At 42.8% G+C, this 11,555-nt stretch overlaps 2 protein-coding genes and 1 long non-coding RNA gene across 3 annotated transcripts in view; all 3 read left to right on the top strand.

Annotated features, from left to right (window-relative positions):
- Positions 1 to 11,555, top strand: part of ZNF281 (zinc finger protein 281) — a 523,665-nt gene that overhangs the window by 221,865 nt on the left and 290,245 nt on the right. The window lies entirely within an intron of this gene.
- The window catches only part of LOC142209413 (uncharacterized), a 138,375-nt gene that overhangs the window by 44,019 nt on the left and 82,801 nt on the right, over positions 1 to 11,555 (top strand). The gene's annotated exons all lie outside the window — the stretch shown is intronic.
- Positions 3,593 to 11,441, top strand: LOC142209650 (beta-1,4 N-acetylgalactosaminyltransferase 2-like). The gene is made up of 5 exons (XM_075278672.1): positions 3,593 to 3,652; positions 6,512 to 6,699; positions 7,867 to 8,007; positions 9,383 to 9,605; positions 11,221 to 11,441. Exons 1-5 carry the CDS (start codon positions 3,625 to 3,627, stop codon positions 11,430 to 11,432), a joined length of 792 nt encoding a protein of 263 aa, XP_075134773.1. The 5' UTR covers positions 3,593 to 3,624; the 3' UTR covers positions 11,433 to 11,441.

The raw sequence follows: 11,555 nt of genomic DNA, 5'->3' as shown, positions 1-11,555 counted from the left end.
GTGTCTCCCACACAGTATTATATGGTCCGCAGTGGCCCTCACACAGTATTATGTGCTCCACAGTGGCCCCCACACACAGTATTACATGCTCTGCAGTGGTCCCACACAGTATTATGGGCTCCACAGTGGCCCGTTGCGACTAACTGGCACAGTGGGATAGAAGGCCCTGCCCGCAAGGGCATACAATCCATGAGGGAAGAGGGATACAGACAGAAGGTGAGGGGAGAGACTATTCAGATAGCGGTGTGGTGACAGTAGTGTTATTGGAACTTGGAGACCTTCCTGAATAGGTAAGTCTTCAGGACCTTCTTGAAGCTTGTGTCTTGGTAAGGAGTTCCAGAGTATGGGGGATGCACTGGAGAAATCTTAAAGACGGTTGTATGAAGAGCAGATAAGAACAGAGTGGAGTAGAAGGTCTTTGGAAGATCTGAGGTTACGTGTGGGCAGGTAGCGGGAGATTAGGTCAGAGATATATGGAGGGGACAGGTTGTGGATGGCTTTATATGTCACCATTAGTATTTGGAACTCTATTCACTGGGGAATGGCTAACCAGTGAAGGGAATGGCAAAGGGCAGCAGTCAATGAAGAACAGGGATAGAGATGTATTAAGCGAGCAGCACAGTTTAAGGTGGACTGGAGGGGGACAAGAGTATTTGCAGGGAGACAATGGAGAAGGGTGTTACCGTAGTATAAGCGGAAGATAATGAGGGCATGAACTAGCATCTTTGTGGTTTCAGGGGTGAAGAAGGAGCGGATTTGATGGATGTTCTTGAGTTGGAGACGGCAAAAGGTGTTGAGGGTTTCTGTGTGCGATTTGGAGGATAGGTCAGAGTTCAGGGTTATCCCAAGGCAGGGGACCTGTGGGACAGGGGTAAGCGTGGTTGCATTAACTCTGATAGATGGTCAGGTAGGGGGGCCATACGGGGTGGGGCAAAGATGAGGAATTCTGTTTTCTCCATGTTCAGTTTGAGAAAGTGGGAGTGTCATCAGCATAGCAATTGTAGTTGGTGTAGATAGAGAACAAGAGGGGTCCTAGGATGGAAACTTGGGGGACACCTACAGAAAGAGGGCGTGGCGAGGAGGTGGTGCGCGAGTGTGAGATACCGAATGTGCGGTTGGTGAGGTATGAGGAGATCCAGGAAAGGGCCAGGTCTGAGATGCCAAAGGATGAGAGCATTTCTAACAAAAAGGAGTGGTTGACTGTGTCAAAGGCAGACAAGAGGTCAAGGAGGAGGAGGACAGAGGAGTGATGCTAGGCTTTGGCAGTTAGAAGGTCATTAGTGACTTCGGTTAGGGCAGTTTCTGTGGAGTGACGAGGTCTGAAGCCTGTCTGTAGTCTGTCAGAGAGCAAGTTGAACAAGATATAGGAGGATAGTTCAGAGGGAACATGTTGCTCAAGCAGTTTTGAGGCGATAGTTGGCTGGAGAGGACGGGTCGAGGGACAGTTTCTTAAGTATAGGAGTGATGGGGACATGTTTGAAGGCGGAGGGGAAGGATCCATTGGTTAGGGATAGTTGAAGAGATGAGTTAGGGCTGGAAAAATGACTTCAGACCCCAGAGTATAATAAGTAGAGTCTCAGGGGAAGCAATTAGAAATAAGAAACATTTATACTCACCTTGCCTGACCTCTCCTGGGCATCTTTGGTTTGTCCAGCTGTCTTTCCCATCCTCCTTGGTCATCGTCTCTTTGGCAACTGATGTTATGTGCCCCAGACGTCACTGCTGGGGCCTGTGATTAGATCTCAGCGGTCACCTGGGGCGCGCCATCATAATGACATCATCATGCCAATCACAGGCCCCAGAAGTGAGATCAGTCACTGGCCTGAAGAGTGTCAGACAGTATGCTGAGCTCAGGACAAGTGAGTATAAGTGTTTTTTTTTTATTTATTTTTTGTCACCTTCCCTGGACTGGCATGCTTTGGAAAGGGGACCAGCTGGACCCCTTTCCATTAACAATAGGTAAACACACAAAAATTTCCTCATATTACATAGAGCATACACAACTTCCCAAAGAGAACAAACGGCCAAGACAAGAATAAACACAAAATAGTAAAAATATTATAATATTTATTTGAAAAATATTAAAATTTCATTTAGCAGGATAGATGTAATTAGCCAACATAAAACACAAACAACACCAGAGGACTAAACAGATAAGAATTAGTGTGAGCAATTAGCTAAATATATGAACAAATAGTCTGATCATGTACACAAATTGAATATCATGTACAGCTTCGGGCCCCCGACCAGTGCATCTGCTTTGGCAAAATGAGGACAGTCCGACCATGCGCAAGGGTAGCGGCTGTCGCTGAGCCCCTAATGTCCCGGGCCCTGTGGCAGCCGCTACCCCTGCTATCCCGGTAGTTACGCCACTGTAAGGAAGTATGAGAAACTTATTGTAAAGGAAGTCAGTAGGTCCAAAATATCTCCCAAAATAATACTAGTGCCATGTTGAGGCAGTTAATATTGGCAGATACATGCCACTGTGGCCACAAATTGATGCAAAGATAAGCATCTTTTTATAGATCTGAAAATCAGACTGTGCATGCACTTTGGTCAGGACCTGATTTGTCAAATTTATCTACAGACAACCCTGCTGCAGACAGAACTGAAAATATCAATCACAGTTAAAGGGGGCAATGGACAATTGAGCATTGGATAAAGCTGGTAAATCAGGTCCCACCCCCAGTGCACTTGCAGACTCATTAGCATATCCATAAAAAGATGATTATCTTAGCACTTCATCAGCTTTTGCCCAAAAAGATATGTTTCTTCTTCTATTAAAGGCCCCTACATAGCACATATACACATATATTTGTTTGTGAGGCATTAGGGCTAGTTCACACGGGCACAGAGGGGGCAGAGGAATCCACGTCATAATCAGCTCCCTCACAATGGTGGTCTATGGAGACCGCTAGTTTTCTTTTTTCCTCTAGCGGCATGTTGCCGCTACCAGAAAAAAGAAGCGAGCTGCCCTTTCTTCGGCTGTATTCACACAGAGTAACGCCAGGCTTTTTTTGTGTGTTTTTTGCACATAGTGCCGCGTAGCGCCGCGTATACGCCGCGTTAACGCCGGTCAACGCCACCGCAAAATAGCGCGGCGTTAACGCCGCGTATACGCGGCCTTAACGCGGCGCTACGCGGCCTTAACGCGGTGCTATGTGCAAAAAACACACAAAAAATGCCTGGCGTTACTCTGTGTGAATACAGCCTTCAGGCGGATTCCGCGGCTCATTGTCCCGTGGCGTCCGCTTCGCGGTAGCAACCTCCAGAGCCAGCCCATTCATTTGAGCCTACTCCGGAGGGGGAAACAGCGACTGTCGGAATCCACAACAGTCGTGGCAGGCGTATTTTGGCCAGAGAATGACGTGGCTCCCCACGTCACTCTCGCTGCCAAAATCCACCCTTCCGCTCCCCGTGTGTAGTTAGAGTTTAGCTGTGAATTATACTGAGATGTGGGGGGGGGGGGGGGGGGGGGACAACAATACATAAAATAGGATCACACGTGATAACAGATTACTTCCAGCAGTCTTTAGGAATATATCTTTATGTTTTTGTTCTGCAGTGAAGTTTACTTTGAATGAACACACGGCTCAGATACCAATTTCAATTCGGCAGCCACCAATGCCACGCTTACATGACCCAGGAAAAGGTAATGTACATTAAAAACATAAACGTATTGTTTTTTTTATCAAAATATACCAGGCACCCAAACTGATCCCATCTTTTATGAGGAATACAGTGGATGATATGCCTATACCCCCAATTATCATCTGAATACAATGCATTTTGCATTTCATATTTTTGAAAAGAATAACATGCCATTCAAGGCAAAAATGTAGATGATAATCAAAGATGAATATTATAAACCACAGAAATTGGACTCATCATAAATAAAACAAAGAAAGTTTATTATGATTAATAAAAATATGCACAACAATAATTGACACAATACAAAGACATATAGGGGAACCAATGCTACCTCAAAAAAATGCACGTGGTAAATGTGTATGTGTGTACTAACAAGTGCAAATGACATGAAAAAGCAAAAAGCCGTATGATAGGGTATGGTAATGTAAATAAATAGCGTCAGTAGAGATGCAAAAATTACCATGCATGCAATAATGTGCAATAGAGTCATAGTGACTGAACTCTGCTCAAAAATGTATTGAAGCTAACCATACACCATAAACCTAAACAGCATAAGTTATGACATGTAAAAGACCACGTACCACGTGAAATCGCAATTTGCACTTGTCATTTGCACGTCATTTGCACTTGTTAGTACGCACATACACATTTACCACGTGCATTTTTGTGAGATAGCATTGGTTCCCCTATATGTCTTTGTATTGTGTCAATTTTTGTTGTGCATATTTTTATTAATCATAATAAAATGTCTTTGTTAAATTTATGATGAGTCCAATTTCTGTGGTTATTTCATATTTTTGGAATCAAGTCTGGGATTGGAGAACAAGCTTTGGATGCCTAAGGCTCATGGTGCCACCATCAGTACTTGAACTGAACTATGTGAACTACAGTAGTATGTGAACAATTTGTTTTCCAAATAAAGATTTTCTAGCGATCAGCTGATCATTTGTTCAATATCTACTGTTATCACTAGAGATGAGCAAAGTTTTCAAAAATTCGATTCTGCTCCTTCGCCGGATTTCACAAAAAAAATTTGATTGTATCCAAATTTATTTCAGCGAATAGCATTAAGAAACAGCTATTTCCTGGATGCAAAGTGCCTGTATAGTGGTGTAGAACACCAAACCTTGCAGAACACACAAGGGGAGTCTGCTGTGGTAGTCAAACAATACAGTGAGTCAGTATGACACACATATGACAGACAGAGTGGGGAGTTGTGTGGCATAAATAGTACCCGCTCACGATGGTGGCTGTAGGAAGGAGCACTTGGCATCAGATGGGTGGCAGCATCAGAATAGTAACTGAGGCAGGTAGCCAGAAGAAACCTGTCTCTTTTGTCAAGGTTTGGGTGAGGCAGCATGAATTATTTAATCTGATGTATCAGGCATTGGTGGGTGGAAATCCTGGCTGGTTCACCTTCACAAAGGTCAAGTTTTGGGTGGACAGGCGAGTTCTTCTTAAGATAACTATGGCCCCCACCGCAATAAACATCCACTCCGATGCCACACTACTGGCCAGGAAGGACAGTTTTTCCGTGAGCAAACTCGGCCAGTTGCGGCCAGAAATGATGAGTGACAGGGTGTACTCCAAGTATTGCCACCACTTGCAGGTTCAGGTTCTGTCGTATGTCTAGCTGTTGGTGAGTAGTTTCTTCACTATGTGGGTGAAGAACGTTGCTCATCAGTGACTCTAAGCTCAGGCTGGTGCTGATGGACCTGGTACTGCTCCTGTCCCCCCCCCCCCCCACACACACACACACACAGCTGCCATGGCAGTTCAAGGTGAGTGCTCAGGGACCCCCGGGTCGGACAAGCGAGAGGATGGATGATGGCGCATATAGGTAGCGGCCAACTTTCTACATAGGATGTCTCTATTGTAGTTCAGCTTGTTCTCTCTCTCAGCGGGTGCAAAAAAAAGACCCTCATTTTGACCAGTAGCGAGGGTCTAACATGGCGGAGAGCCAGTAGTCATCCCTCTTCCGAATGGTGACAATTCGACTGTCACTACACAAGCAAGTGAGCATGCATCGGGCCATTTGCTCAAGTAACTTGGAGGGACTCCCTGCATCGATCTTCACTGCATACTGCCACGGTGTGTCTTCCTCATCTCCCTCTTGTTGTTCAGGTTGCTCCTGCTCCTCCTCTCCTGTCAGCCATGTAGAAAAACCACCCATTTTGTTACACATTACTTATGCTCCAATGTCCTCCTCCTCTTCTTCCAGTTCAGCCCCCACAGGGCTCATGTGGCCGTGAGATGTAGGCGCCACATCTCCAGTCCCCTGAACAGACAGATTTAAAAGCATCTTTTCCAGGATATGAATCAGTGGAAAAATGTTGTTCTTCTTCTCGTCCTGGCGACTGACTAATAAAGTGGCCTCGTACTGACCCACAGAATACAGATAACATGTCACTTTTACCACACAGTGAATGCTTTAACAGTTAAATCCATAAGAATTTGGAGCAAATGTATTTTTTTTTCCAATTCCACCTCATTCAGAATTTTTTTTCCATATTCCCAGTACATTGTATAGGATATTGAATGGTGCCATTACGAAGTACAATTGGTTTTGCAAACAATAAGCCATCATGTGACTCTGGACTAAAAATTTTAAAAATTATGGCTCTTGGAATGGGGAGAGAGAAAAACGGAAATGCAAAAATGAAAATTAGCAGAGGCATGAAAGGGTTAATGTACCCAGCCCAATAACTGTACCACTCTTGTCTATGGATTGTGTCTTATACTACAGCTCTTCCTTATTGAGGAAAAGTGCTTACAAAGCTACTGTAATCTAGACAAGGGGATGTCCTGGTGAACCTACCTGTACACATAATGTTATATAACCTGATGCTTCTGTTTACAGAAAACAACATTAGTGACCTGGTCACCATCACCACCAAGACGTTTCTGCGCTACGACAAGCTGCGGGTTTTGTTAAAGAGCATACGTCAATATTATCCTGACATGAAGGTCATTGTGGCTGATGACAATGATACGCCTGAGAAGATTGACGACCCCAATGTAGAGCAATATATTATGCCATTTGCAAAGGTTTGTTCACATGCGGCCACTTATACATGTAATGATGTAGCTATAAAGTGCACAGATATAACATTCTTATCTGACTCCTGATCATATGTTTAAGGTATAGTTTGGACGTATATAGTCTGAAAGGAAATATTTCTCAGGTGAACAAATAACCTTGTCGTGATAGTATAATGTGTGGGGCCACTGTGGAGCATATCATACTGTGTGGGGGCCACTGTACAGTATATCATATTGTGTGGGAGCCACTGTGGAGCATATTATTCCTTGTGGGGGATACAGTGAAGCATATTACAATTTTATAGCAGAAATGTAATCTTATCACAGGCTGTAATTACAATGCATGTTCAATATTAAGAAGATCTGTGCAGTGTAAACAGCAAAAGAGTGAAGATGCTCACAAAAGCACCATAGTCCCTTCAAACAGTTGATCAGCAGGTGCCCAGGGTGCTAGATCTACACTTAGCCCTTAGATCTGTTACACTGCTAGGACCCTGCAGATCAGATGTTTACCAGAACATGCAGCTCCCAGCATTGTTTCCATGCTGGGTGCTGACTCACCTTATTTTTGATAACGGCAGTTGTGTGTACTATAGTTGCATGGGCCATGTTAATGTTAACAATTCTAGGAGCCACGATATTCGCTTGCCATACATAGTGTAGTGGTGGGTTTAGGTAGTGCAGTGGAGCACATCATATGGTGGTTGAGCAGCAGGGCATTGTTATTACCTGTAGCCTGTGTCGGTACAGCTGATTTGTATGGGTTCTGGCAATGGGCCCCTAGAGACAATTTTACTGGTGGGCCCTAGACATCCCAGTTCGACATTGGATCTACAACATGTAGTTATAGTCAGTGCTCTTGAGAAATGATAACTTCCAGCAGGCCCAGTGGCAGACACCCATGGAGTTACCTTTACATTCTTCATATGGGGTAACTCTTTTGTTATCACTGAGAACTGTTAGGTTCAGGCTATAAAAAATAACCAATAGATAGGATAAAAGACAAACAAATGTTAGATGAGATTTTCATCTATTGGTTCTGAATGTTCTATTCACTATATCCACAGATATCAGATATTATTTACTATATAAAATATATTTTGTACCATTTATGGAAAAACTGCTGGGTTCTGAAGTACAGAATGTAGTAACATTGACTATCTTCTTATGTAGGGATGGTTTGCAGGCAGGAATCTTGCTGTGTCTCAGGTGACAACCAAGTATTTCCTCTGGGTGGATGACGATTTTGTCTTTACCAATGAAACTATAATTGAAAAAATGGTGGATGTGCTTGAAGCAACTGACCTGGATCTGGTAAGAAGCTGAGAAACCTCTTCTAGGGTTTACAAATAACACGGCAATCAATGTAATAAAGACTACCTGAAGGGGGATGGACATACCGCACCGCCACCGATCAGCTGTATTCTGCATATTGATGACCAAGTGCAGCTGTTGTGTCCCTTATTTTTTTTTCTATTGTTTATGGACAGCTACACTAGAAATACAGGCTGAATACAGATCAGATCTCCCTAACAACACTTGTCAGTTCTGATAAATTAAAGTAAAAAACGTTAAAGGGGTTGTCCCATTACAAGGATCCTATCTATACTGCTTGTTAATGTGGATGTAAGACTTTTCCTAAATACATTGCTTCAGCAAAACTGCTTTGTTTGTCCACTATCTTACTTTATTCTTTTTTTTTTTTTGACACATCCCTTGACTTATCTGGTCATAAGTCAAGTGATGTATCTGCTACTCTCAGGGGGGAGGGAGGAGGGGCTAAGTGCACGGGAGCGAGCCTGTGTATCTAGCTATTCCTGTGTCTGCAACACGTGACCTAGCTTCCTGTTAGCAGATAGAGGAGAGGAGCTGCTTTCATTTCTTCTGTTCTCCCAGTTATCAGGCTAGCTAATTCAGTTGTGTTCATTATGGCAGAGACAGGCAGTCTCTGTATGTAACACAGAATGGAGTTGCTGCTGCCTGTACTTCATAGTCCAATATGGGTGGGCGGAGCTACACATGAATTTGGGGGCGGAGCTAAACTGCAGGTTGCATGTGAAACCCCGCCCACCAAATGATGCAAGAAACCAGGAAGAAAGAAGATTTTACAGCAGTGAAGACTGGTGAGTATGCGAGGTGGGAATACCCCTTTAATAAAGTATATTTAAAAACTGTTCAGCGCACCCCTTACTACAGAATAGTTAAAGTTACACTTTAAGGATTGGTCATCATTAATATAAATGTTGGTTCTTTTTCTGAAATTAGTTACATTTTCTTGGTAGATCACTGCCTGTACACTGTTTTTTGCATCAATATTAGTGTGATTGGGGTCTGACTCCTGATGCCCACATTGCTCAGCTGACTGCTGTATCCCCCTCATTATTTACCAGACACAGCACCATATATTTGGTGAGGACTGTGTCTGATTGCAGTTAAACAATGAAAGGGAAACAGCGCCTCCAGTCTGTTAAATAATTGCAGTGTCTTCAGTCGGACCACCCACTCATCAGATATTGATGATCTACCCTAAGGATAAGTAATAAGTCTTATAGTGGCAGATAAGCCCCTTAGTTCTCACTACCAGTTGTGATGTTTCATGTCTCCCCCTCCATATTCCTATTTCCCCATATGTTACAAATCCTCAGCATGTTGCACTGACTAATGTTCATTCTGGTTGTCTTTTATGCAGGTGGGAGGTAATGTTGCCGGAAACTATTTTAGCTTTACGCTCCTTCTTAAAGAAGGGGGAAAGGATGGTGATTGTTTACACTGGAAGAAAGGAACTTACTATACAATCCCAGGCTTCCCTAACTGCGGCACGGCTGCTGGAGTAGTCAACTTCTTTCTAGCCCACACAGACCGAATTCTAGGTGTTGGATTTGACCCAAAACTAAGCCGAGTAGCACATACTGGTAATGGTCATATTTTATATACAATTAAGTATAACTCTAAGCACTAGAACACCCAGAAGGTGAACTGCAGTTTTTGGAGGCATCCATCTTATCACCAAGGGCACACCTATAGGAAGTGGAGGGGAAGGTTAAATTCAGGCCCTGACACCTGTAAAAGGCAAAAAGATCTATCAAATAAGAAGATTAGTGTTGTAATAGTCACATAATAGGTGGAAGCCCTTTTTCAGATTTTTGAACTGGAGCCAAGAAACTTTACAAACTACCTCATACAGCCAAATGCATTACAGAATATCCTGCAGTATTTTCAGAGAAAACTGGTTACCATTAGTGGATAAATCACTATTTTCAAAAAAAAAAAAAAAAAATTATATATATATATATATATATATATATATATATATATATATATATATATTTTGATCCCATAGGAGTACACTGAAGAAGAATAGTCTGTACAGATTACCCAAATTGCTGGGCCAACTACATAAAAACATTAACTTAGTAACCTCTAGTCCTGAAAGTAGAATTCTAGCTATCCCAAATGCCTCTGCACTGGTAGGACACCTCACCATTTCTGATTTTAGCTACTTGGAAGGGCTCCCGTCCTATAAATACCAACATGATGTTGGACTGGGAAGTCTAGTGCCCACCAGTAAAATATATTCCAGGGGCCCCGATACAGTTGCATGCATATATTCCCTGACACTCATCTGCAAATTCCAAAAATGTCACCAATATAGATGTATTTTTCGGTAGTATATTGTGGTAAAGCCCTTTCCTCTGATTGTTTCTCTCCTGAGGTCCTGTCAGTAGCCAGCTGCCTTGCTTTTGCCTTGAACTAGATCCATTTTAGCATTTTGAGTGGGGACATATTCCCACACAACTGCAGACCTCAGTCAGCAGCAAGACTGTGCAAGAAAGGGGCCCCTACAGTGTGATGGAGAAGATGGGGCCCAGGGAGACCTAACTCTGCACCAAGATGTCATCTCAGTTATTCGGTGTTTCAGCCATATATGAAAATAAACTTCGTAGTTCGTTAAATAATATACACAATTGAGATGTTGTACAATGAATATCTGTATGAAGTATAGTTTGCCTAGTTGCCAATCCAGGGTGTGCTGGTGGCCCACCTGGCTCAGGGACCCTCTAAGGGATTTGACTCTTCAACTGTGGACCAGTCAGAGCCAGTACCCACCATTAGCTTCATGGATTTAACTTGCCAACACCGTACCTTTTAGATATTATTTGTATACTGCTACTAGACCTTTGGGGCCCATTACTATATTGGCCGCTGAGACATCTGGAGAATCCACTAGTTTTCTTGTCTTTTAGTCCAGCCCTATTTGTAAATCCAACTGCAAATGGTCTATTCAGTGGTTTCTCCAACAATCAGAGTAGAAATAATCTTAACAGGTCTGGGTAAATATTAATGGGAATGGTCTTCAACCACTTGATTTTTTTTTAATCCTTCAAATATAATTCAATGCTTTAAAGTCCCATTAAGAAGTGAAATTACTAGATTATCCCACCACCACCACAAGGTCACGTGTGTTTTGCCTATTTCATTGCTTGGCATCCTATTGCCTTAATTTCTGTAATATTTTCGCACTTCCAGAGTTCTTCATAGATGGATTGGGACGCTTGAGAGTTGGAATCTGTAGTGATATTATTATTGGACACCAGCGTAAGGAAAAGCCAAAGGATAAAGAGTTACTGGAAAAATATAATAAGTACAAATTTTTCCGGAAAGGTAATGCTGACCAAGTGAGGTTTAAGCTAGGTCTGCTATACTTCAAGAATCGACTGAGCTGTTTCATCAAGGAATAAGGTCCCAACAAGAAGCATCTTCTTTGTGCATTTCTTATGTAATGATTATTCCGGTATGATAACTCCATAATTACTGCTTTCGGACATCTACTTGCTGTATACTGGCAGGCTTTCATGTATGTA

Source organism: Leptodactylus fuscus, chromosome 6, assembly GCF_031893055.1.
Source record: "Leptodactylus fuscus isolate aLepFus1 chromosome 6, aLepFus1.hap2, whole genome shotgun sequence".
Taxonomy (NCBI): Eukaryota; Metazoa; Chordata; class Amphibia; order Anura; family Leptodactylidae; genus Leptodactylus; species Leptodactylus fuscus.
This window is presented reverse-complemented; position numbering and strand designations above follow the sequence as displayed.

Excerpts from the sequence above, each read along its gene's own strand:
- LOC142209650 (XM_075278672.1), top strand. The coding sequence starts at position 3,625 with ATGCCACGCTTACATGACCCAGGAAAAG. Across the intron at positions 3,653-6,511 it reads CTTACATGACCCAGGAAAAG|AAAACAACATTAGTGACCTG; the intron begins GTAATGTACATT and ends TTCTGTTTACAG. Across the intron at positions 8,008-9,382 it reads AAGCAACTGACCTGGATCTG|GTGGGAGGTAATGTTGCCGG; the intron begins GTAAGAAGCTGA and ends TCTTTTATGCAG.